Source organism: Mustela nivalis, assembly GCF_964662115.1.
Source record: "Mustela nivalis genome assembly, chromosome: X".
NCBI classification, from domain to species: Eukaryota; Metazoa; Chordata; class Mammalia; order Carnivora; family Mustelidae; genus Mustela; species Mustela nivalis.
Window position 1 is genome coordinate 12,430,655 of NC_139040.1, and position 27,139 is coordinate 12,457,793.

The 27,139-nt window shown below is 44.9% G+C and overlaps 1 protein-coding gene across 1 annotated transcript in view; it reads right to left on the minus strand.

Annotated features, from left to right (window-relative positions):
• Positions 1–1,491: 1,491 nt before the first annotated feature.
• The window catches only part of F9 (coagulation factor IX), a 33,144-nt gene continuing 7,496 nt past the window's right edge, over positions 1,492–27,139 (minus strand). The window contains exons 4-8 of the mRNA XM_082717578.1: positions 23,662–23,775; positions 16,169–16,297; positions 13,447–13,643; positions 3,834–3,948; positions 1,492–3,185 (exon numbers count right to left, since the gene is read on the minus strand). Of these exons, the coding sequence (XP_082573704.1) occupies positions 2,638–3,185; positions 3,834–3,948; positions 13,447–13,643; positions 16,169–16,297; positions 23,662–23,775 (1,103 nt within the window). The 3' untranslated portion in view covers positions 1,492–2,637. The remainder of the gene's footprint in view (positions 3,186–3,833; positions 3,949–13,446; positions 13,644–16,168; positions 16,298–23,661; positions 23,776–27,139) is intronic.

Sequence of the window (27,139 nt, forward strand, 5' to 3'; positions counted from 1 at the left end):
ACCTCTGTTAAAGCGGCCCACTGGTTTTGATGGTTTCTATGGGCCCTTGCAGCTCTGACATGTTTAAATGGGAATGGGAGCCTTCAGGAGTTGTCAAGGAATTATAGTATGTAATTAAGTGACTGCGAACTGGTCTGCCATGGTTTAGGAGAAAGCCTTTCTTTTTTCTTGGACGGAGCAAGTTGGACAGGACTCCGTTCCTGCCATCACAGAACAATGCACCTTCCCAAGAACCTAAACCAGTCCCACTTAAGCAGCGATTTAGGATGACTGCACCGCATGAACACGCTTTTCTTCCCTCAGCAAGAGCTCTGCTTTCATCTGTCACTTCCAGTAGTGCAGCAGCTTGTCTCTGCCCGTTTAGGTGAAGTGCCCCAGTGACTCTGAATGCACTGATGACTTTCACCGCCACGGCACATGCCCCAGGTAGACTCTAGCGAGGCCCTGACTCTGAAGTCGCGGGCCCTTGGGTGGCTCGTGATGAAGCCTGTCACATTTGAGTTCAAGGGAAAGAGGGTAACTGGGGCTCGGAGCTTTCTGGGCCCGGGATCTTCTTTCTCTGCCACCAGGAAGACAATCACAGGAGGTGTAAAGCCGTCCCCCATCGCTCCCTTTGTCAGGGGTGGTCTCCATGGCAACCGGGCCAGAATGGCTTCCTTTGACCAGCTGTGGAGTGCTGGGGTTACAGACCCTCGGTCATTCAAATGTGAAGTCACTGATTTCGAGCGGGAATCAGTACCCTCCTCAAACCTAACTGACGATTATAGCTAACAATAGCAGAGCTGATTTCTTTTGTTTATTCTGGAAACCTCCATCCCGCTCATTATTGTTATTTATTATGGACTCCTTTCAGGATACTCAACACAAGGCTAATTCCTGCTCTGGGATGAACACGGGTTCAGATTCAGCTAACATTTGTTGAGCATCTCCTGGTTTGGTCATGTAGCAGGTGTGGACAAAGCAAATTATATACAGTGTTTTAGTTCACTCACAAAATACATAAATGCGGATTCAAGTTTAATGAACATGTTGGTGTTTGGCACGCAGTATTCAGTCCTTGAATATTTGTTGAATGTCCTAGGCGGATCCAGACCACTGCCCTCTCCAGGGCACAGAACACATCGCCTCGGATGAAAGCCAGTGATAGTAGAGCTTCAGACTCTGATGTGTCGTATTGCCCTTGGACAACTTATGCCCAGCGTTCTGCTGAATGTGGTGTTTGTGCTACTTCTCTGTGAATGATGTGACAGGAAACGCTTCCTGAGAAATCTGAAAATACGTTAATTGGTACTTATGTTTGAAAGACTAATGTAAAAAGGGATTCACTAGTAGATCTTGAAAGAAATCAGCAAGAGTGAGACCTGGCTGGGGGGTGAGGTGATGGCCGCAGCTCAGTGGGGTCAAAGCATTCCCAAACGTGATTTCTTCAGGAGTCTCACAAATCATGAAATACAGGGTGACCGATTCACATCAACCGAATTCACAAAAAGCTGTGTTATGAACCAGAACATCAGTTTATTAAGTCATAATGGAAGCCATTCTAACACATCAAAGTACCTGTGTAGGTTGGTCAGCAACCCTATAGAAAATTCAACATGGAAGGTCTAATTATAATCGGTCGCCCGGAGAGCCAGAAAAGGGGGAGTGAGCCACCAGTGCACCCTTCTCTACAGTGGGGATATGCTAGGTTAGGAGACATGACTCTCGTGTTCTCTGGTCCAGGACAACTTCCTCCTCAACCCTGGATGGTACTGGAGGTACACTGAGTTGATGTTTCCCTTCTCAGTTACCTCCATCACAACACAATGACAAGCTCTTGGGGAAATCTTTTGATGGGTCATTCCTTCCATGATGTGTGTTTTTGAATAACATGACTCTCTCAGAGGAACTTTTCCTCCAAGATCTTCGGGCGCCTCACTTCAACCGGATGCTCCGAAAAGCAAGTCACAAACCAAACTGAAAGCAAGTCTGGGTTTGACAGACACGTGTAACTGTGGACAGCAGTAAAACAGTGTGATGTGTCCCTTTCCTCCTTTAATCCCTTGTAGGGAAAAGGGCAGAGAGAGGAAAAGGGAGAGAAAGGGAGAGAGAGAAACTGATTTGGGGATTAGGAGATGGAAGAGATAGAGGAAGTGGGAATAAGGGTGCAGAAAAGGAAGTGGTGTTTTCTGGTGAGTTTCAACCTGTCAGCTCCTCCTGTGTTCTTCCTTTATGAGTGCGGTGCCGACTTTGTGAACTAGACCAAAGAGCCGAGATACAGATCTAAAACATGTTGATGATTTTGGTGGGAGAGGTAAGAAAGATCTGGAACATGGAATGCTGCTAAGGAGGGGAAGCCAGAGAGTTGCTCTGGTGGAGAAATTTCATGCCTCATGGGCAGGATGAAGAACTTCACTTCCCAGTTTTGTCAAGGGCTAGACCTGTGGGAGTGGTCACAGTTTCCTATCACAGTACGTTTCTTTAGTGAATCCATTTTCTACCCTACTTACTCTAGCAAAATAGGAATTCAAGACAGATTTCTCCCCAGAAAGAGAAAAAAGCAGTATTCATAGGATGTATGCGGTCAAATCTAAAGAGATAGGAAAGCGATTAGTAAAGGACCTTGTCCATTTTCAACCCTTGGAAATAGATTTTTCTTTAAGTGGACTTTGTCCTTTCTTTGATCCAGTTAACATAGCGGGACACCTTTGTATATATGCCATATTTTCCTTTCATTGCGCACTCTTCACCCCAGCTAATGATTCCAGTTAAGAAATTGACACCTTCCACTTCGGTGACGTGGGGCCCCCCGCTATCTCCCTGGCATGAATCTTTACCGCCCTCATGGAAACCAGCACAGAACATGTTATTATAGATGGAGAACTTTGTGGAGCGAAGGCATGTGGCTCGGTCAACAAGTGGAACTTTAAGGTACTGGAGAACTGAAGCCGATCTCCCTCTGTTGAAGACTCTCCCCCAGCCACTCACGTAGCCGGATCCAAACTTGAGGAAGATGTTCGTGTATTCCCTGTCAGCAATGCAAATCGGGGTCACATAGCTGTTGAGCGTTAAGGGTTCATCCAGTTCCAGAAGGGCGATGTCGTGGTTGTATTTATTTATAGTTGCATTGTAGCTGTGGTGAAGAATAGTGCGAACCACATTTCTCCTTTGCTCTGTATGTTCCTTCACCTTGGTGTTATGTTCACCTTCGGAAAGAAAATTTCTCTTCGGTCACAGGTAGACTTACACGTAAGGAAACAGCTTGGCCAAGATTTTCGGCATCCCTGAATTAACTGGCAGCCAAGTGTCAACGATCTCATTCTTAGATTGCTAGGATTTTGGTAAAATGTAACGAGGGCCCATGCAGACATTTCAGACCAAAAGCCCAATGGGGACCAACATGGAGCTGGTGTGTTCTGGTATAAATCTTACATTGTTCAAGGGGGTAATTAATCTATTTGGCATGAATTACCCTACACTCCTAACTCCAAGTATCTCGACCCCTTTTCTGAGCACAGATGATATATTCATTAGGTCATTCAAAGGCTGTGCCAGGCCCCAGAGGTACAAAGGCGAATGATACGACATGGCTTTGGGGGAAGGCTCAGTCTGGTGGGGAAATGCACACATCATATGTAATTGTACCCCTGTGAGATGGGGTCGAAACTGGGCACGCCGAAAGAACTTTGGGGGGCTTGAGGGATGGAAGAAGTTCGGGTCTGGAAATACGGCTCCCCTAGCACTAACCCAAATTATTTCACAAAGAACTTTGTAGACCTTAGGAAAATATGATGCACCCGTCATATAGAAGGTCTAGTGATCCTGCAGATTCCTACCCTTTTTTGTTTATTTACCTGCAACCACGGTAATTTTATCACCAGGCTCAATGCAGTGGGCTGCAGTTACCACCCATTTTTCATTGATGATGGACCCTCCACAGAACTCTTCGATCTTCCCATTCAAAAGGACCTGTGGAAACAAAATCGTGAAACTGACTACCTAAGGTGTTCAATCCAGAGCAAAAGAAATACGGGTGCTGTTGACAGGAGTGGGCACAAAGTTTGATTCCAGGTGCTGGCAGAGCTGGAGTGTTTCTGGAAAGTGTCAGCTTTGCAGATGAGTTAGTGTTTCTGGAGCGCACTCAACAAAGCCATTTCTGTAACTGACTTGAAGAGGATGTGCAGGGAGAGCCAGAAGGAGCTCTAGAGGAGGCAAGTTAGGAGGGGACGGCTTCTTTTGGTGATTTGGGACCCTGGGATGCCTTTTCCGGGTGAGTCGGATTCTCTGATGACACAGATTGTTTCACGGGAATACGGCAGCTAAATTCGGAAATGTAATTGACTCCTCCAGATCCATTGTTACTATTGAGTTTTCTGTCGCTGCATGAGGATATCTTGCTACAGGGTGATTTAAGATAGTACTGATCTTTCCCTCGGGTCTTTTAAAGCCCTTTGTATACTATGAATTGAGACCACTGGCCTCCATAGAACTGTGTTTACAGCCATCTGGGCGGTAAGGAACAGCAGGACACATGCACTCCTTCTCTTTTCCCTTAGCCCTATTCCACTCCCCCCTGGCTGGCCAGTAAGCTGCCTCTGTCCTGAAAGATCTCCTTAGCTGCTGTGCTTGGGCCAGGATGGAGGCGTTCGGGGGCTGGTTTGAGCCTGGGCATTATTAGACAAGAGGCCAGTCCATTCTTTCATCCGTACATCGATTATATAACCAGAGTGGACAGTGGATATTTTTACCGCCTCAATATCTAGATCAACTCAAAAATTTTCACTTACTGTGTGCCCAAGGGCCTCGAGCCACCAATTCAGGAAGAGAGCTGAGAAGTATGGACACTAGAGGGCGCACTGAACATTTGTTAAACCTTATGCGTGAGCCGACTAGCTCTTACGAGCTCCTGCTCTTTTTCTAAAGCACACCTCGTCTCACACTATAAATCCGTTTCTCAACTAAAAAAAAAAAAAAAAAAAGTGATCAATGGCCTCAAGTGTGAGTCTGGGAAGGTCCTTGGTGCATATTCTAGTGAAGATTCTTTTTGCCTTGAATTCAATTTACTGAACACCTACTAAGTCCTAGACAGTCAAGCATCAGCCTCCTACCTGGAGGACTCTGGGGACGGACTCACAGCAAGCCTCTGAGCCCCTTTGCTTTTCTTTCCTTTTCTAAGATTTTATTTATTTATTTGACAGAGAGAGAGTGAGAGAGTGAGAGAGGGAACACAAGCAGGGGGAGTGGGAGAGGGAAAAGCAGGCCTCCTGCCAAGCAGGGAGCCCGATGCGGGGCTCGATCCCAGGACCCTGTGATCATGACCCCGACCCAAGGCAGACGCTTAAAGACTGAGCCACCCAGGTGGCCCTGACCCCTTTTCCAACTTTACTTTCTCATTTTCTGGCTGTTGTTTTTTGTACAAGTATATGTAAATAAATAAATACTTTATGTAAAAATATAGGAGAACCACATAATACCATAATAAACACCTGTGTAGCTGCCATCATCCAGACTTAACAGTCATTCTGAATTTTTTTGAACATTTATTGATCGCTTACTATGGACTAATCACTGTGCTAAGTCTTATGTACATTTACTACAACACTGTGTGGAGTGATATTAATAGGCCCATTTGCAGATGAGCAAACCAAGGTTTAGATACGTACATTAACTCCTTTAAGGTCAGTGGTGAAGCTCTAGAGGAGGCAAGTTAGGAGGGGACGATGCAAAGCCTCGTCTGCCGGCCTTCAGAGTCTATGCTCCTAAGAGCACAGCGTGTTTCCAAGTGCGTTTGGTGGGCCAATGGCAGTAGAGTCATCAGGATGCTTGTAAAATCCAGATTTGGAGGCCCCCCCCTCCGTCCCGGCAAATAATCAGAATATTTGGTGGGTGTGACTGGAGGAAGTGAAGATCTCCAGAAAATCCTTATGCATAATTAAGTTTGAGAAATTCTGTTTCTGAATTTCCAAGGCTTCATGACCTTTATGTTTCAAAAGTGCTCCATCTACACAGAGCTGGCCACATTATTTGTGGGGCTCAGTCAAAAGTGAAAATGTGGGACCCCTTGTTCAAAAGCCAGGAAAAAACGTGCCATTGAAAATATTTAAATACAATTTTTTTTCTTTCCTCTGTGGTCTCTTGCAATCTGTCATGGGTTTTTTAATTATTATTATTTATTTATTTATTTTTAAAGATTTTATTTTATGTATTTGAGAGAAAGGGGAGAGAGAGAGAGAGAGAGAGAAAGCATGAGTAGGGGGAGGGGTAGAGGGGAGGGGGAGGGACAAGCAGACTCCTCGCTAAGCGGGGAGCCTGACATGGGGCTCCATCCCAGGACCCCGAGAGCAGCACCTGAGCCGAAGGCAGATGCTTAACCGACTGAGCCACCCAGGCACCCCAAGGGGTTATTTTATTTTTTTAAGTAGGCTCTACGTCCAGTGTGGAGCCTGACATGGGACTTGAACCCACAACCCTGAGATCAAGACCTGAGCTGAGATCAAGAGTCAGCTGCTTAACTGATTGAGCCACCCAAGTGCCCCCATGGTGTTTTTAATGTTACTACTTCATGTCATGCTTTTTCAGGCCTCGGGGCTATTTGCTGGGAGAGTACAGACACTAACGGGTGCCCAGGAGCTGCCCCCTGTGATTTGGCATGCAAGGTCCCCCTCCTAGCAAGCAGTCCCATGTCACAGCACAGGAAGGTAAGTCAATCGGCCCTTCTCGCTGGCCCAGGGCACCAACCAACAGTGGAGGTGTGATTCCCAAGGGATTACAGCTTCCTTGGCGGGACGTGCTCAGCACCTGCAATGGAGGTGGGCAAGAGGCTTGCCCCCACCATCCACCCTCCAAATGAGCTGTGACACACACCTAAGATGCTATGTAGCCATGCCCCGTCCCCAAACGGCACAGAGTGTGTACACCCAACCTCAACCCTCCCTGTGCTGGTGCAGGAGGAGGGTGACGATGATGGCTGAGGGGGATATGCCGACATACCATGAGCTGAGGGTGGCAGGGGCCATTGGGCATGTATGGGGAGGAGGAGGCAGGCCTGGCCAACGAACCATGTGACAAGGGAGCGAGAGGTCGAGAATCCATCCCAGGGAGGTGGTGAGAAGTTCCACAGAGGTAAGTTGACATCTCTCAGCCTAATGGGGTAGTTAGGCCAGACTGAATGATATCCACGGCCCCTGGGCACAGAGACTAAGATGTAGCTTGTCTGACTCCTGGCAAAGACTTGCTGCCTAGAGCTTCTATTCCTTTCTGGTGGATGGCTGAGAAATAGGATTGCGTTTTTTTGAGCCTGAAGACTGTTGTTGTTGTTGGTGGTGTTTTTTGTTTTTTGTTTTGTTTTTTTTTTTTTTTTGCCAATCTCTGATTGGTATTAGAAATTTTAGCAAACGTCTTTGCCAAGAAAAAGCCCTAAAATATATTTGCATTTAAAGATATTACAAATGACTAGAGTTTGGAATGTTTGCTTGGCTACCGCAGGATCACAGCTATCTAAATATGAGCTATTTGGGGATGAGCTGTCTGCTTGGCCAAGGACAAGTTCTTGTAAGACATCACTTTGGAAAATGAAGGGAAAAACGGGAAAGCATATGTTCTGAGCAAGGCATCCAAGTTCTGATCTGTCAACCCTTTTCATGTTTGTCCTATGCTAATAGGAGCCTGTTTTCTCTCTTTCAGACACATACACAGATGCCCACCAAACTCACCCACATCCCTCTACAAAGCAGACACTCACATAGCTCTTCTGACGCTCTTCATTGATAATGCCACCGCAGAGCACTAGCTGTCCCCCTGCTATTCTCTTCCTAACCTTTAACTTGAATCTGGCCTTCCCCTGTGATTTTCAGTAAACTCTTCTCTCTAGTAGCCACCTCCAGCTTTCCAATGACATCTTTTTTTCCTGTTTGCACACTCGTTCTGTCATATAAAAAGCAAAACCATTTCTGCACAATGTACAGCTTGTTATGCCCACTGGTGTGACTCACCCAGCCATTGGTCCGACTTCATTTTTCTGGGCACGGAGGGGATGCTCATTTTCTTTTGAATTTTCGGTTTTTAATGGTTAGCTACACTCATCCTTGAAATAGCTTTCATCAATCCACCTTAGAGAAGAATAATCTAAATGTTCTGTCCAAAATAGTTTTGTGGGGCCAGATGAGATTACGTATGTCATGTTTTTGTTTCTCTTAATTGAAACTTTATCATTTGGGGGTTACTTTTTCCAGGTCAAGACGTGTCTATAGTCTTAGACCCCTCATATAAAATCTTTCTCCCAGTCCACCCCCTTTCCAATGTAAAGGGAGAAAAAGAAAAAGTTCTAATTCATACATAGGGTAACTGTGTGCTGTCTTCCATACGGGTGTGTCTTAATCTGATGGAAAGGGTTGGGTATGTGTAGATAGCCCTCCAGGTCAAGGCCTTGGGTACATTTAAGGATGGCTTCAGGCCTAAACTGAGGAAAGCTGAGACTGGGGAAAATGTTGAGAGGTTTTAAAGATTCTTTACGTCAAGAACAGAATACGGAATAGACAGCTTCTCAAGACATTTTGCTGGTTGAAACGGTTGCATATTGGCAATTGTATGTGATACAGCCTCATATAAAGTTTAAGGGAAGCTTAATTCACCGCTTGGCTTCTATTGTATTCTATTTTTTTTAATCCGGCAAAATGATCTCCAGATTATTAAATGTAGAATAACTATGGCTAATACAGAGTTGAGGTCCATGATGAAACAGAAAATAGAAAGACCAGGTACTTCACATTCAAGGCCGGACAGATCCAAGCCCAGAACAGAACGTGCGGGAGGAGCTCTTGGGGCAAGTTTGCCCATGCCCAGAATTATTGGCCAACAGGATCAAAGGCAAGGGACCAAAACCAAATTAAAGCTTTAGAAAGCCAAAACATGGAGTTGCTTTCTCAAATTTCTCTTTTAAACTGTTGATGAAGGTGGTCTCGTAGTACAGGTGTTTTGATTTCCCTTTTCTCTAATGTTCAAAGGTTTTCATGGCTTCCCTATGTAGTATGAAATTTGAGTCCTGTTTTTGTTTTCCGCTCTAAGGATAATTAATAGTGACTCTAGAAACTATCCTTTCTCTCCCTGTGCCCTGCGCTTCACTCTCCAGCTTCCTCTCCCGGCTCCTGAAGTGTCCCAGCAGAGTCCCTGTCCCCTCTCCCTGAGCTCTCTAGAGGCTCTGAACCCCCCGCTGGTGGGAAAATGAAGGAAACTGGCCTCACGCCCCCGCCATTTCGCCATTTCCCGCCCCCCCCGCAGGGAGCTTAGAGGTCAGGCAAATCCCCGGTGCCTTTGACCTATAGGGGTCTGGGGTGGGGCTGGCCGGGCTGGAACCCGGAGGGGATTATGGGAACGCCCCGGGGCAGGGGGCGGACGCAGTGCGGTTTCACCTCCAGCCCAGAAGCGGAAGGGAAAGCCCTCGGTCAAGGTAAGGACTGAAGGCGGCCACGGCCACGGCCACGCTTGAGCTGGGGGCCAGGTGAGCCTCACTTCTTAGGGTCCCAAACCTGGCTGCAGTGGCAGAGGTCCGCCAGCCTGCCCTACTGTCCCACCAAGTGAACCAGGGCCCTCGACACCCCCCACGGGTTTACCAGGCTGGGGGTCGTCGCCAGCTCTTCACGTGAACAAAACCCGAGTTTTCCCCCAAAAGCCGCGCAGCCCCCGTCACCGACTCTGGGGTTGGAGAGGCTTTTCTTAACCTGGCCCAGAATCTGCTTGTCCGCCTCTGACTTTCACCCATAAACCCTCAAAGCAAAAGCCGCCCTCTCCCTTCCCCGTGGCCCCTTAGCTCTTGCCAACAGCTAATTAAAACCTTTTCCTTAGCGCACGAAGCCTCTCCAGCTTGACGCTGTTCATTACTCCAGATGAAAGCGACCTCTCTGTGTTCTCTGTGCGATTTGTTCACCCACGGAGTCGCTTTATCCCCTGCCCCCTACCCTTTTCAGGAAGCAGGGAATTGGGAATCCTTTCTGGGTGGTATTACTGAGCTGTTTCCTGTTCCCGAGCTGTAGACCTATTTGGGCCGTGGAAACCCCAGCTGATGCTTGGCTTTCTCCTTACGCCTTGGCTACAGCAAGTGTGTTGCCGTCTAGCCGGCAATCAAATCAAGCACTTCCACCTTGCACAGGAGTGGGGGATGTGCCGCTGGCCCATCCACAAAGGACAGACTCTAGTTTATCTCCTGTTGCGTCTTTGAAAGTGACTTTTGTACACTTAAGTTTATCTCCTGTTTTTGAAAACTAGTAACCTTTTGTGAGACAGTGGGTGGAGGTGGGTGTGGAGAGACAGCCCTGGGGTGAGAAGGAAACTGCAGAACGATGGTAAGGTCTTTCTCAAGTGTTCTAGAAAGGAGCTCAGCTCTACGCCTTTGAAAAAGACTTCAAGTTAGTGCTTTGTGCCTCTACAGTCAGTTAATCCTATTTCATGTGGATGGACTAGGGAGTCAACGTGTGCATGAGTGGTCTCGAACATTCCAAATGGTCTTAGCTAGGCATGATGGGAAAGAGTTAATAGGTGTACTATGTAAGTGTGCAATGAAGATGACATGAAAAGATTTCAAATGTGTATCTTTTATATCTTCTTCCTTACCAGTACACCTGCAACCATAATCTAACAGTTTCTTCTACTTAAAAGAAAAAAACCCCAGCTTGCTAGAGTTACTAAAATTTCCATTTGGAAAGACTTGATTTCTTAAAACATTGGCAAGCATCTGGCTTAAAGGGGGTGGGTGGAAAATGGAGAGATTATATGACTAAATTGAGACTTTATACCCCCCCTTTAGCTATTATTTGAGTGTGTCTGCCAATTTCATTTCTGGGTTGACAAGGGGACAAAGCTAAGCCCACAATGGAAGCATCCTGGGATATTTTTTTAATCCTGGGTATTTCTTTGTTTGTTTCTTTTGTTTCTTTTTTTAAAGAGAAGTCATCTTTTAGGTAATAAAACACCCGTGGCTTTGCGGATCCTTCCCGCTCTAGGGACTGCTTTATGTCCCACAATCCCGAGGAAAATAATTACTGTAAAGTAGGATCTTTTGTTCCAACCACCTATCCCTGGAAGTTGGATACATAATGAATAAGAATGTGCAAAAACACAAATAGTAAAATTAGATAGAATTAGATACATGGATGTTAAATAGAATGAAAGCATAATTAGAGTGGCTGAATCCAGTAGTGATTGTTCAAGGAAAGGTCAATGGGGAAGATCATTCTTACAAGGAGTCATGAAGGAGAGCAGAGATGTGGATGAGTGAAGGAAGAAGTCATGGTGGGTGAGGGGAGCAGTGCTGGTGGGATGCCTGGGTATGGGATAGAGGGGGTACCAAGGAACACACAGTGTATTTTGGTGGCTGTAAGATCAAGTCCAGCAAATATTCTTTTTTTAAAAGATTTTATTTATTAGAGAGAGAGAGAGCACAAGAGGGTCAGAGGGAAAAGCAGACTCTCTGCTGAACAGAGAGCCTGACGTGGGACTTGATCCCAGGACCTTGGGATCATGACCTGAGCGGAAGGCAGATGCTTAATAGACCGAGCCACACAGGTGCCCTCTGACAAGTATTCTTAAAAGCAAATCCAAGGTGGGGCATGTGGGTGGCTCAGTCGTTAAGTGTCTGCCTTCAGCTCAGGTCTTGATTCCGGGGTTCTGGGATCAAGTCCCACATCGGGCTTCCTGCTCAGCAGGGAGTCTGCTTCTCCCTCTTCCTCTGCCTCGCCCTCCCACTTGTGTCTGTTTGTCTGTCTGTCTGACTCTCTCTCTTTCAAATAAATGAAATCTTTAAAAAAGGCAAGGCCAAGGTAAAAGAACAGAAAATAGTAGTCTTGGTTGTGATGGCCTGCCACCCTTCACTACCATTCTTTACAATGTCCGTGCGAATCCCTACCTCTGAGGCAAGTGTTCAATATCTTAAGACCCATTATGTTGGAAAATGTCAAGCATTATGAAGAATCCTGAATAGATACATAGTTTCAGAGAATTCCAGTGGTGTTAAACCTGGGACATTTACCTGATCCTGGCTTAAATTATTACTGGTTTGATGACTGAAAAGTCCTTGATGCTACTGGTCCCTGATGGCAAAAATTCAGACCTCCGTAGAGATAATATTTTGGAGCGAAGCATCTTGAATTGCCACAAAATCATAGGACCATGGCTACTAGGGAGTTTTGAGTTAGATTAACCCATTACAAGCACCATCCAATAGAACTCCCCGCAATGATGGCAGTGTTCTGTGCCTGTGCTGTCCAGTACCATGGCCCCGGGCCATAAGTGGCTGTTGTGCACTTGAAATGTGGCAGGTGTGCCTGAGATGAGTTTTTAATTTTACTTGATGGCAGTTGTTTAGATTTAAGTATCTACGTGTGGTTAGCAGTTATGTGATTGGACAGAACCACTTTATATAAGGACCAGCCTGGCTCCTGGGCTCTGGGGCCCACTTCTCTCAGATAGAAATGCTCAGACTTCAGCTGTAGGGTCAAGGATAAGTTTTGCTATGTACAAATCTAGCTCTTGGTTGTTAGATCAGAAATGTGCACAGGTGATTCGCATGTGGGTTGTTTGCAGATCACACCCGGAGAAGATGTGCAACTAGAAATGTGGGTACCATGAGTTTACTGTTTGGTGTTTGGTTCCTTTAGTTCCAATTTGTAGTATATGCATCAAAATCACCCAAAGGGCTTGGTAACTAGCACATGAGTTGCTGCACCCCCCCCCCCACCCCAGAGATTGTGCCTCAGTAGGTCATTGGGCTACAGCACGAAAATCTGCATTGCAAACAAGTTTTCACGTGATTCTGATGCTAGCCCACTTTGAGCCTTGGACCAAGCCCCTATTTCAGGCCCTAGTTCCAGTAACCCAGTTCTTGCTTTACTCCTTCCTATGTGACTCCGTTTAAAAATCCCTTCAAGGGCACCTGGGTGGCTCAGTGGGTTAAGCATCTACCTTCAGCTCAGGTCATGATCCCAGGGTCCTGGGATCCAGTCCCACATCAGGCTCCCTGCTCAGCGGGGCACCTACTTCTCCCTCTACCCTGCCCCCATGCTCATAATCTCTCTCTCTCCCTCTTTCTTAAATAAATAAGTAAAAAAAAATCCTTTCAAAATAATCCAATTTCTCTGGACCTAGAGACTTTCTCTCACCAGTTCTCCCATGAGCTGCAGTAGTGCCCTGAACCCCCGTATCTGTGACCTCACTTCCGGGCCCTCACTTGCATGCCTGGAATCCTGCTCTGCTTTCCTTGGTGGTAGGCTCTCCTTGACCTTGTACGGTTGCTGTCCTTGGACTTCTCTCTCACTAGCTCCCCACCACTGACGGCTTCTTCGTAGTGCTTAGTATTGAAACTTACCTAAATGCTTCCTCCACCCCAACAGGCCTGTCTAGTGCCCACGTCCCGGCCCCCGCCTGGCTTGTCCCTTGCCCTGTGGGCTCCAGTTTTGACACACCATTAATAGAGAGTACCTGCCAAGGGAATTGACCTGGTTTGGCATCTTTCCCACCAACAACTCGAGTGAGGTCGTTGAGCGGTTGGGTAAGGTTCTCAGAAGTTTTTTCCACTTCAGTGAAATTTTCATAGTCCATATTGGAAAAAAAAGTTTCAGCACGGGTGCGTGTCGTAGAAATGTGTGGGACAGATACTCTTCCACATGGAAACGGCACTAGAAACATGGGAAAGGAAGTTTAGCATTCTAATATTCTTCATTGGCAAGCAGAGCATGTTTTACAGAAATCGAGAATGAGGCCTGTCCTTGTCACTTCTGAGAAGCAGGCCCATCAATATTTAAAAAATCTAATCAATGAATATAGTCTCAAACTAAAAGGTTAATTGCATTATTTTCATGGAAAGTTTTCAAACCCTTCATGAAAAGAACATTTGGCTCAGGAATCCATCATCTTTACGGAAATAGAATAGGTGTTCCAGGATCAAATTTTGTAAGTTTTATAAAGTCTAATGATTTTTTTTTTTTCTTTACTAAGAAGTCTTACTCCCAAGTACTGTCCTTAAATGGGATTCTGATGACTGGTGCCCCATAACTTTAACTTTAGAGTTAGGTAAATGGGGTTTCTGTTGCTTTATTGGGAACCAGGCTTTTTTTCGTAGACTAGAATGCCATCTAGTCTCTAAGGTGGATTTAGGGATACGCTGGGAAGAAATCATGATTTAACTATTTAATTCGGTTAAGTATTAACTGAATAAATGAAGTGGGGGGCGCCTGGCTGGTTCAGTTGGAAGAGCACGCAGCTCTTGGTGTTTGGGTCGTGAGTTTGAGTCCCACGTTGGGTGTGACTTAAACTTAAAAAAACCCACAAACCTCTAACCAAGGAAATTATTAATGTGATTATCACAGCCACATCCTCCTGGGAACTGGCCACCTTTTTACCTTGGGTCAGTTCATTTCCTAAAGGCAAGAAATCATCTCCTGCTATGTTGGGGCGAACCTGAACGGAAATTTGTAGTCAAGCAAAGTCACCTTACGTTTCATTTTCATTTCTCACTTTGCTTCTAGCCACATTCCTTATAACAGACAGTTCTATAACAACCAGCTGCAGCAAAGTATCATGAAGACAGCATGTGGTTGGGAAAACAGGAAATTAGTTCAAAATACTTATGTATAAATATATATCATCAACAATGCCAGAGGAAAGGGACCATTACTATTGAAAGGCAGGAAAGCTTATTTTAGGTTTGGCCTACTTACTCTGCTAAGAATAAGGCTATATTCAAATATAACACTTAATAGTTCGAGATGGTTCGCAATCCTTTTTTCTTTTTTTTTTCTAACATAGAAGGGCTTATAAGAGCTTAGCTACTATGCCATCTGTCTACACTGGAAGTTAGATTTTGAAGGTTAAAACATATAGATCTTCTTCTCCGGAGCTGGGCTGGCTGTGAAACGATTCACGTGAAGAACCAGGCAGAAGGACAGGGTGGGTAGGTCCCTGAAGCATTAGATTCTTTTAGCTGCAGTGGCATGTATACTCGTGGCTTCTGGTCCTTTCTTTAATTTCCTCTGCCGGGTGCTTTGGTGAGATAGGTATCGAACCCAGTTACAGAGGAATGATGCATGATTTAATGTACCAAGTTAATACCAGGCTTTGCAAATGCAAAAGAAATTATATCTAGTTTGCTTCAAAAAGGCCCCTCATTTATCAAATGTAATTGATCTTGCGGAACCTACTGTTGTGTGTGTGTGTGTTTTATCAAAGTTTCTATTGCTTTCATTTCCGAGACAAGCAATATGCGTGTGGAGTGGAGATGTTCGGAAGGTCCCAGTCAGCTGTCAACATGCTGGCCTGGTTGACATGACTGGGAAACATTGTTTTGTCCACGGCTGTACAGACTGTGTTGGTCAGACTGGCACAACCTGAAATAGATGGCTGTCGGAACTATTTGGATGCCAAGTGTGTAAACTCAGCCCTGTGTAAACTCAGGCGGAGACCCAAGGATTGGAAATAACCTTCTCAGAGTAAGCTAGCCACACCCCAGCAGAATCAGGCTTAACATTCACCATCCCTTGTATTAGAAGCCTATCAGTCAATCCTTTAGGTATCTTTTATGGCCTGGAATTACTACCGTAATTTGACTTGATGAATTACAGATATACAGAAATCATGCAAATTGATTGCTTCGTGATCTAAAAGCCAGAAAACAAAATGGACCCAGAAAAGATTTCAGACTGAGGACAGTTACAGAGTTTCTATTTAAAATGGCGATGCTGGGGCACCTGGGTGGCTCAGTTGGTTAAGCAGCTGCCTTCGGCTCAGGTCATGATCCCGGCGTCCTGGGATCGAGTCCCACATCGGGCTCCTTGCTCCACGGGGAGCCTGCTTCTCCCTCTGACTCTGCCTGCCACTCTGTCTGCCTGTGCTCGCTCTCGCTCTCTCTCTCTGACTAAATAAATTAAAAAAAAAAAAAATCTTAAAAAAAAAATAAAAAAAAAGCTTTAAGTTTAAAAAAAAAATAAAATAAATAAAATAAAATGGCGATGCCATTTGGCAAGTTATCCAATTCAAGCTACTGATCTTTTCAGTGATCTCAAAAGGAAGTAGACACGAATAAGGGTTATAAAAGTAGGTAGGCTAGCTAGAATGCCCTCCAGTTTCAAATATAGATTTGGAGGATGGATCTCCCCAGGCTTAAAAAACAAACAAACAAAAAACAACAACTGATTTAGATTTTGACCTGCTGGTTCACAGGACCTCCGGTCTTCCGCAAGTTTGTACCCCGTGGTACAGGAGCAAACCACCTTGTTATCGGGGCCCAGTTTACAAAACTGGTTGCATCTGCCATTCTTAATGTTGCATGTTACATCTGAAAGAGAGCAAAATAAACAGAAGCAGCATCATTTCCACGTGCATTTCTCAAGAGTGCCAGAAGCCACTGACTCACGTATAGGTCACACATAAGCACGGGGCATTCATGGAGAGAAGCTTGGGAGCGTCGAGCTAAGAGTGGAAGGAAAGATAAAATTCTTAATAAGGCATAAAAATGGCAGCAATATATTGGATTTGGCATAAACTGAAGGTGTGCGTGTTCTACTTTCGCTAAATCTTGGACTGCAATTTTAAGAAGCTGTTTATGAAAGGATAATATATATTCAGGGATGTCCCTCGAAACTTCAGGGTGAATTTTCGCCAAGTGTGTGCACCTGTTTAAACTAATCAATGGATGGGCCATTATCCCCATCCCAGAAGTTCTCCCCGTGTCCCCTTCCAGCCCCATACTGGTCCTCCTTTCCAAAGTTACCATCCGTTAACAGATTCTAAGAGTAAATTTTGCCTGTTCATGAACCTTATATAAATAGAAGCTTGCCATATGCACTCGTCGGTGTCTTTCATTGAATGCTTTGTGAGTTTTATCCATGTTTTTTGTACAGCAGTGGTTCATTTGCATGCTGGGTAGTATTCCATGGTGTAAATATTTCTGTTTTTATCCATTTTACTGTTGATGAATATTTGAGTTGAGTTTCTAGTTTTTGGCTCTTAAGTGTAATGCTATAATGAACGTTCTTAATACAGATCTTTTGATAATATATGTGTGAGTCCTGGGTATATACTTATGAGTGCAATTACTGGGTCATATGTTCAGGTTTAGTAGATACTGCCAAGCAGTTTTCTGAAATACTTGTACAAATTTAAATTCCCACCATCAGTGCCTGAGGGTTCCAGTTCTTGGACATATTTTTTGCTGGTTTCTTCTCCCACTCTGACTTGCCTTTTTTGTCCTAAAATAGTGTATTTTGCTGAATAGAAGTTTGTAGGTTTTTTAATGTTTTATTGATTGATTTGAGAGAGAGAACGAGAGAAGGAGCAGAGAAGAAGGGGGGCAGAGGGAGAGGGAGAAGCAGGCTCCCCGCTGAGCAGGGAGCCCGATGCGGGGCTCGATCCCAGGACCCCGGGATCATGACCTGAGCTGAAGGCAGATAGATGCTGAACTGACTGAGCCACCCAGGTACCCCCACAATTTTTTTTTTTAGATTTGTTTATTTATTTTAGAGGAGGAGAGAAAAAATCTCGAGTAGACTTCCTGCTAAGTGTGGAGCCAGTACTGGGCTTGATCTCGTGACCCTGACATCATGACCTGAGCGGAAATCAAGAGTTAACTGCTTGAGCCACCCAGGCACCCCACTGAAGTTCATGGCTTTAATATAAGCCAATTTATCTAAGCACACTTGAAACTGGCTGCGGTAGGTTTATATCAACATTAGAGAATGAAATCAGGTCCCTTAAGGGGGCTAAATGCCAAACACATTATGTGTTTCTTTACTTTCTGGTATGATCTCCCTTATTAACACAAAGTGGTGTTCTTTGTCTCTTGTGATCCTTTTTGTCTTGGATTCTATTTTGCCTGATGTTAAGATCGCTTCACCAGTTTCTTTTTGTTACCATTTACCTGAAGATCTTTTTACATCCCTCTATTTTAGCCTCCTGGTGTAATTTTATTCTAGGTACCTCTTTTGTCAACAGCATACAGTTAGGTTTTTAACTCCAGACTGAAAATTGCCATTAACCCAGGTTCACATGAACTCTGACTTCTGATCTATTTGGTTCATTCCTGCCATCTTATTTCGTATTTTTGAATGACTGGTCTTCCCTTTGTTTCTCATGTGCGGTCTCCATAACAGGAGGTAGCATGGTTCAGGGCTGGCCAGCAGAGACCTGCTGAGTTAAGAGGAACAGGGCTCTGCCTGCTCTTGGGCCTGTTTTCTGTCTCTAGAGCAGCACAGGGACACCATGGATAGGAGATGCCATCCCCCTCACCTAGCTGTTCAACAGCAGTACCACTTTCAAGAGAAACGCTCACTTGTCAGTGTAGTGAGGACATGGAAGGTTTGAGAAAGCATGACTCTATATTAGACGCCTGCTGTGTTCCTTAGTTCCTCAGTTCCTCCCAGCCACACAGTGTCTTTGCTGGCGCTGTGGCCATCTGCTCTGCATCTGACTTCTTTTTTTTTTTTAATTTTTAATTTATTTTTTATTTCTTTTCAGCATAACAGTATTCATTATTTTTGTACCACACCCAGTGCTCCATGCAGTCCGTGCCCTCTCTAATACCCACCACCTGGTACCCCGACCTCCCACCCCCGCCCCTTCAAAACCCTCAGATTGTTTTTCAGAGTCCATAGTCTCTCATGGTTCACCTCCCCTTCCAATTTCCCCCAACTCCCTTCTCCTCTCTAACTCCCCATGTCCTCAATGTTATTTGTTATGCTCCACAAATAAGTGAAACCATATGATAATTGACTCTCTCTGCTTGACTTATTTCACTCAGCATAATCTCTTCCAGTCCCGTCCATGTTGCTACAAAAGTTGGGTATTCGTCCTTTCTGATGGAGGCATAATACTCCATAGTGTATATGGACCACATCTTCCTTATCCATTCGTCCGTTGAAGGGCATCTTGGTTCTTTCCACAGTTTGGCGACCGTGGCCATTGATGCTATAAACATTGGGGTACAGATGGCCCTTCTTGTCACTACATCTGTATCTTTGGGGTAAACACCCAGGAGTGCAATGGCAGGGTCATAGGGAAGCTCTATTTTTAATTTCTTGAGGAATCTCCACACTGTTCTCCAAGGAGGCTGCACCAACTTGCATTCCCACCAACAGTGTAACTGCATCTGACTTCTGACTCAAAGGGGTGCAGCCTTGGGTTGCCTCAGCTCCTATCTGCACTGTGTGCCTCTCCCCTCTGACCTTGGTGCTTCCCTGTTGATGCCGAAGCATGGGATGTCGCGTCCCTGTGCATCAGCCCCCGCGAGTACAGCTTGGAGATGTGGTGGTGGGGGAAGTTAACGGCCCCTGGGCTAAACTTCTGACCACTGAGAGACACAAATTCTCTCACTCTCTCCCCTCCCAGAGGGAATGTCCTGAGGCCAGCTCCTGTGGCTCCTTGGGAAACAGTCTCAGGAGATTGAGCGATCAGCTGCACACGAGGAGAGATGACTTCTATGATCAGTTCTCCTCTCCTCACTGCCTCACACCCCTGTCCCTTACTCTTGCTCCCTAGGCTTGCACAACCTCATAAATAAGTTCGAGTCATAGACTCTTTTTTCCCTCCCCGGGGGAATCCAGGCTAACAGAGCGACTACATGGTTTTGGAGTATATTATGGATTTTTGAGTGTCAGATCTCAATTTTCAAATGCTATTTTACATGGGCTAACATTGGTTAATGTAATAATTTGCTCATGTTCCTTACTGTTACTTCAGGAATTAAGGGGAGGCAAATCAACTGTTGCCAGGTAGGCAAAGGAACCTCCCTAAGCTTTAACCTGTGCTGCCAATAATCTACTAAAGGCGTGATCCAAAAAGATGGCACTTGGTCCTTCGTATTTATTTTTGAAAGACCTTTCTCCTTACTCATGGTGATTACATCCCTGGCTCTTTTCATGTTATTGGCTATCACTTTGTTGTTACAAAGCAATACTCAGGTGTTCAGCAGGATCAGATACCACCTGTAGAAGGTGTTCAGTCGATATGAGATTGTGGTCAGTTACCAGAGGTAGGTGGTAGGTGCAGCCTGCCGGGGTTCAGGGCACGTGCCGTGGGAATGAATAAACTCAGGGTGGTTTTCCCAATTCTGATTTTTGTCCTTGGCTAAGTTCTGAGACCTGTCTGTCATTTTCCTCATTCGTCATTTTTCTTCCTGGTTTGGATTGTGTGTGCAGTGTGAAATATTGCCGTCCAATCAGCAGTCTTTTGCTCTCAGAGAAAGGACTCAAGATTCTGGAAGTAGAATAGTAGCACACGGAGTTTCACGGGGGAGGTTCGTCATCCAGGATCTAAGGAACAGTCACTATGGGACTCATTCATCAGTGTTTTATTGAGCATTTAAATGTCTGGCATTGTGTTGGGTGTGGGTTCTCCCTAGTCCCAAGGCCGGTCTCTGTGTCTGGAATATCTGTCGAGTCTATCAAAGCATCTGCTCTTTTTTCCCTTCATGTTAGCCCAAACACCTCTTTCTAATTCTTCTCAGGCCTACTACCAAAGTTATCCTGCTCTGCTTTCTTTGACTCTGCCTTCATCTTCCCTTATATATTCCGTCATGTGAACACCAAAGCTCAGACAAAAGATGTTCTATTTGACCAGCTTACTATAGAATATGCCGGTAATTAGCTAAACTCAAGATATTTTCTTTTCTCCAGCCCACAGCAATACTCAGTAAATAAGTGTGATGTCTACAACAATGTGTCAGCAAAGTGTAAAAAGTGTTTATGTGCTTGTGATTTTTCCTGTGGGTAGATGCCTCTTGTGCTTTTTAGACGGGACAGGAATGACCCAAGTTCTTACAGACCTTGATCTGTCTGGCAAGGTCTCAGACCTGATGTGTAAATGGGGACCCACAGTGGTCATTATTCTAACCACAGGGACGCAGTGGCCAATCCATTGTTATTCTTTTAACTAGAGAACAGGCCTTGAGTGTTTGTACCTCCTTCTCCCAGAGAGGAGCCCGACGAACAATGGAAATCTCCGTGGCCCCCACTTTTTTTTTTTCCAAGACAAGGGTGAGGCAAGAAATTTGGGGTATCGACGCTCTGTAAACTGTGTCACCTAGCAGCCTTTGAGGTCAGTCTGCTGATCAGTTTGAAGCAAGAGCTTACATGGGATTTTGTACATGCTTCTGCTTTCCCCTTGTCTGAGATAAAGGATTTTTGGGAGAATTCCCACTCTGTCTCTGAACCAACTGTACCAAGAGGATTTTTCTCAACCTGGATCAGGGATGCTAGGGAAGAGCGAGGCTCCCTAGAGGCCAGATACGGTGGTCAAAGCAAGGGCATCAGCAGAGCCCTTCCCAGACCCAAGTGTGCGGAACCTGAGGCCGCTGTAGACTTACTTCTGCTGTGCTGTGCAGCCTCGCACGGGAAGCAAACCCTGTTATAGAAATTCTCTGCTTATATTACATTCCTCAGGGCAATTCTCCTCCATTAGAGTGTCTTCATTTAAACTAAAGACATTTTAGAAATATTTAAGGCTCAACACGATTTTTAAACAGTTGCTCCTAATTTTATTTCATTTTGTTTATTTTTTTAAAAGTAAGTTCTGCACCCACCGTGGGGCTTGAACTCACATCACTCTACCCACTGAGGCCGCCAGACGCCTCACTAAACACTATTTTCATTTACGCTCTACTACAATGTGCCCTTGGTTTTGAACTGAGACTAATTGAGGTAATTCATTCCCTCAGCTCCAATGGCTATGTTATTTAAGCTGATAATGAGTAACGACTCCAAAGATCCCCTCGGTTTCCATAATAGCAGGATCAGATTTATCTACGGAAATCTGAATTTGAAATTGGAGCCTTCCAGATGGAAGTAGCACTGCAGAGATCTTGCACGAGTTACCACACCCACAGGAAAGGCAACAGAGGTGCTGGTTTGCCCCCATGCTGGGAAATCTGAGGGAATACGGGTGGGGGGGGGGTACCGGTTCACCCACCTGTATCCGTTCTTTTCTTTCTTTTTAAATGTTATTACACTGCCACCTTTTCCTTTTGTTATCTTCTATTCTCTTTTTGTCTTTTAGCTCTCAAAGGGAGATGATCAGTGGGGTCCTCTTTAGTCCCCAAAAGATTTCTGAACAACATTACAGGTGACTTTTTTCCTTACCCTGTAGGACAGCTGCCGCTGCTGAGTTTCATTTTGTTTTATGCCTCTTTCATCTGTGTCGGGTGCATTGTTGGAAAGTCTTAATATATAGAGGTCTGCCAGTTTTCTACTCTTCGCCCTTAGTCAGGTAGCCTGTGCTGTTAAATTCTTTCCCTAGAATAGCATCTCCATTCATCTGGAGTTTCAGGAGAGAGAGGGAGACTCTGTCATTAGCATGGTGTGCCTTTCACAACCATAATACCAGTAATCTTGCATCCAGAAATAATAAGCAAGTAGGAGAAGGACTTGGGGATTTACTGCTCCAATTGCCAAAATCCCAAGGGGGGAGAATATTCTAGGCTATGAGGAGGAAAGAGGCATCCTGCTCCTAAATTTGCCATGTAACTTTTTCAGTGTAATCCACATAGTGAAATGCAGGAGTGAGCTCCAATTTTTGTCAACAAATTTAACATGGGAAGTGGTTACTGTGTGCAGAGAAGTGCCTGTTTGATGGAGAATTGGCCTCGCCATTTCTCAGTTCTATATTTCACTGTTTTCCACTGCCTGTGTTGACAACAATTTAGTCCTGAGTTCAAACAATTTTATGGGCTTGGTTTTCTTTGCATTTTGTAGATAGAAGTGTGGGTTTTGGGCAGACCAACTCAAGTTCAGGTTCAGGCCCAACCAAAGATAGCCTCTGTGATTTTGAGCTATCTGAGCTATATAATTTCTTCATCTGCACAGAATGGAGACAGTAATGGCACTGCGGGCCTACGGTTATACTGAGGATTAATAAATGAGGGGAGCGTCATTATCCCTTAATATTAGCTGCCATATATTAATTATTGTTGCTCTTACTGTGGTTTCTTAAACTCATCCAAGAAACTAGGACTACAGATCAAATGAATGTTCATAAGCTTGGAAAGTATATGCTTTACATGGTTCAGTATTCAGCCTTTTGAAAAAAAGAAACCCTGTCCTGTGCAACAGCACGGATGAACCTGGAGTGCATTACACTCAAGGAAACAAGCCTGTCCCAGAAGGACAAACTCTGCATGATTCTACTTATTTGAGGTGTCGAAAATAGGCAGACACATAGAAACAGAGAACACGGTTGTGCTTGCCAGGGGCCGAGGGAAAGAGAAATGGGGGAGCTGCTGTTCAGCCGGTATAAACTTTAAGTTATGCAAGATGTAGGCCTTCTAGAGAGGTGCTGTACTGTAAGCTTCAAAATTTGTTACAAGTACAGATCTCCTGGGGCCCCTGGGTGGCTCAGTAAGCTAAGCGTCTGACTTTGGCTCAGGTCCTGATCCCAGGGGGTCTTGGGATCCAGCCCTTCGTGGGGCTCCCTGCCCAGCGGGGAGTCACCTTCTCCCTTTCCCTCTGCCCCTCCCCTTGCTCGTGTTCTCCCTCTGTCTCTCAAGTAAATAAAATCTTTAAAAAAAGAGTATAGATCTCCTGTTAAGTGTCCTTTACCACAATAAGAATGTTTTTAAGAGAAAATTATGATACATAAATATTGCACTTTCCGGTTTCATCTGCTTCCACAGGAAAATGCGGAACCACGAGTAATCAAAAAGTGGTTACGTACCTACTTCACAGTTCTTTCCTTCAAATCCAACTTGACACCAGCACTCATAGGAATTGATGTCATCTTTGCATACGCCGCCATTCAAACACGGATTGGACTCACACTGATCTCCATCTTTGAGATAGGTTAAGAAAGTTGAATTAGCAAATCAGGCGCTTCGAGCGCCTCTGTGCACAGACTCCTGGGGAGCAGAGCCTGATTTTCGGGTCTGACGCTGCTGTTTAGGGGTTGCCCCCATCTTCCGGAATTTCCAAGAACAACCCGAACAAAGGTTCTTAGGCTACTACTGTCCTAGGAAGTTGCTCTGAGGAAGGCAGTTTATGCAACCAAGGGAAGAGGAAGAGGCAGAGGAAAGTCCGAAGTTAGACATGGACTATATGTGCCTGGGGGAAAAGGGTTTGCATTCCTTTCTTCCAGAACGATGACAAGTTGGTTCTAACCCAAATCCCAGCACTTCATCGGTTGGTAACTCTGTGTCACGCAGGGCCCACTACGGTAGGTCTTGCAGAACATGCGAGCTGAGGAGCACATGGTGCTTCCCCTCAGAGAACTGGCAGCCTCAGCTCGGAGCAAATGCCTCTACTTCCTTCTGGTATCATTAACTTTTTAAAAGTATAGTATGCAGTGGCGGGGAGCCTGCTTCTCCCTCTCTCTCTCTCTCTGCCTGCCTCTCTGCCTACTTGTGACCTCTCTGTCTCTCTCTGTCAAATAAACAAATAAAAAAATCTTTAAAAAAAAAAAGTATAGTATGCAGTCATGGTTCGAGACAATGGAAGAGCCGCCAGAAGCGTCTCTCCCTGCTAAAAGAGACTCTGCTGTCTCTGACTTAGGTCCCAGATGGTCTAGGTAAAGTGAGAAGCAGCTTTTCTTTTTGTTAAAAAAAATTTTTGGCTGGGTGGTGGACATTGGGGAAGGATGTGCTATGGTGAGTGCTGTGAAATGTGTAAGCCTGATGATTCACACACCTGTGCCCCTGGGGCGAAATAATACATTATATGTTAATAAAAAATTGTCTTTAAAGTTGTAATTTTTAACATTTTGTTTTTTAAAAATTTTACTTTTATATTTAATCTGCAAAATAATACATTATATGTTAATAAAAATTGTTTTTAAAGTTGTAGTTCTTAAAATTTTATTAAAAAATTTTTATTTTTATATTTTATTTGCAAAATGATACATTATATGTTGATAAAAATTGTTTCTAAAGTTGTAATTTTTTAAAATTTTATTTTTTTTAAATTTTATTTTTCTATTTTATTTGCCAAATAATACATTACATGTTAATAAAAATGTTTTTAAAGTTGTAGTTTTTAAAATTTATTTTATTTTTTAAAAAGTTGTAATTTTAATTCCTGTTAGTTGACAAAACACTGCTATATTAGTTTCAGGTGAGAAACCACTTTTCCCACAAACAATTGAAAAGGAAAAGGTTCTGAAGTTCTGCTTTATTTATGTGTACATTGGCTGTATTTCCTCTCAGCCTTTCCTGAAGTTTCTATATTCACAGAGTTCTTGAGAGCCTTAGAAGACACCTGTGGTAGGAAACCATGAGGAAGAAACAGGCAAGAGGAGAAGGGTCAGGATGAGAAGGGAAGCTTTGAATCTGGTTTCTGAAAGCTCCTGCTCCATCCATACTTCTAAGGAAGCTGTTGGAGAAAGGGATGAATAGAACCAGAAGGGTGCCGGGTACACACTCGGAGCTAAAAGAAACAGCCCTGAAGACAAAATAAGAGCTAGGACAGCAAGAGTAAGAGGTCAAGATGGCCCAGCAATGAAAGAAAGAGAAAAGGGGAAAAGAAAGAGAAATTTCTAATTCTTGGTCCTACTTTGGAGCAAACCTTCCCCTTCCCCCTTCTAGCGGGGAGGTTGCTCGTAGGAGGGGGAGGTGTGGCTCACCTGTCACCATCGGTCCTACTGTCTAGCTCCTCTTGACTGAGGGCTCCTATCCCTTTCTCAGAAATAGTCCCTCCCTGGAAAATCTGCTTGCCATAAAGACTAGACCCTGTCCCCTCTAACCCCTTGACCCACTGTGCTCTTGCCCAGATAGTTCAATTTGTTCCAATTCTATGAAAACAAAATACGTTATCTCTGGTTTATTATTATTGATGTTCAAACTGGTCTAAAAAACGAGCTACATTTGCACTTTATATTATAGACCAGCGGATCTGAATTATTTAGGATGTTTCACTGAAAGGGTCTGGGCTTGCAGCCAGCTACACAGCAACTCATTTGCTGAGACATAGCTTTAAAACGAGTGTCATTTTATCCCGCATTTAGGCCTCCTTTGGGTGCTTGTGTGTGTGTACTTTGGGCTCAGGCGAAGCCACCGACAGTAGGGGTCAAAGACAACCAGGGACAAGGCCCTGTCAAGTGAGAGCTTCCAGTTGTTGTTTAATGAGTAACAGCCCCCGGATCTGAAGGCTGGGAGGGGTGATGGTGAGAGCAAGGGCTCGCTCTTTCGAGAACTTGGGTTCCCTTCTGGGCTCTGTGACTCCCCAACTGGATGACCTTTGGCAAGTCTTTGAGCCTCCCTAAGCCTGCGTGTCCCCTGTAAACTGAGGTTGATAATGCTCCGCTCGCTGGGTTGGTGTGCGGATGAAATAGGGCAGGCGCTCTGTGAACCGCCAAGACCTTGACGGCCGCTGGCTCATGTGCCTGGACGATCTTTCTTTCTTCAACTAGGCTGTTGATAGTAGAGGACAAGGCCGGTGATAAGAGGATAGTGTGAGGGGCATGCACCTGGCAGTATGTGAAACACCATCAGCTCTTTTGGGGTGCTTAGGAAACTTGACTGCAACTGAAAAGAGGTGGGGAGCTCTTTTCTTTTTGCTTCTTTGTTCTGGTTTTTGGAGGATGAAGCAGTAGTGACGGAATCATGCCCCTGAGGTTTCTGAGATCTCTTTACTCTGGATGCTGTAAACAACATGGCCTTTGACCCAGAAGGCAGGGACTCAGCTTCAAAATATAGTGCTTAGGGGGTTCTGACCAACCCCTGCTGGGGAGTGGGGTGGGCAATGAACAGGTCGTGGGAATTTTTTTTTTTTAAAGATTTTGTTTATTTATTTATTTGACAGACAGAGATCACAAGTAGGCAGAGAGGCAGGCAGAGAGAGAGAGGAGGAAGCAGGCTCCCCGCTGAGCAGAGAGCCTGATGTGGGGCTCGATCCCAGGACTCCGGGATCATGACCCGAGCAGAAGGCAGAGGCTTTAACCCACTGAGCCACCCAGGCGCCCCAGGTCATGGGAATTTAAATACAGCCCGGAGTTTGTGGAGGCGGGTGGGGAAGTAGAAATTGATTTGCTTTAAAAATCTATCACAACGGGGCGGGGGGCACCTGGGTGGCTCAGAGGGTTAAGCCTCTGCCTTCAGCTCAGGTCATGGTCTCAGGGTCCTGGGATCGAGTCCTACATTGGGCTCTCTTCTCAACAGGAGCCTGCTTCTTTCTCTCCCTCTGCCTTTCATTTCCTCTGTTTGTGC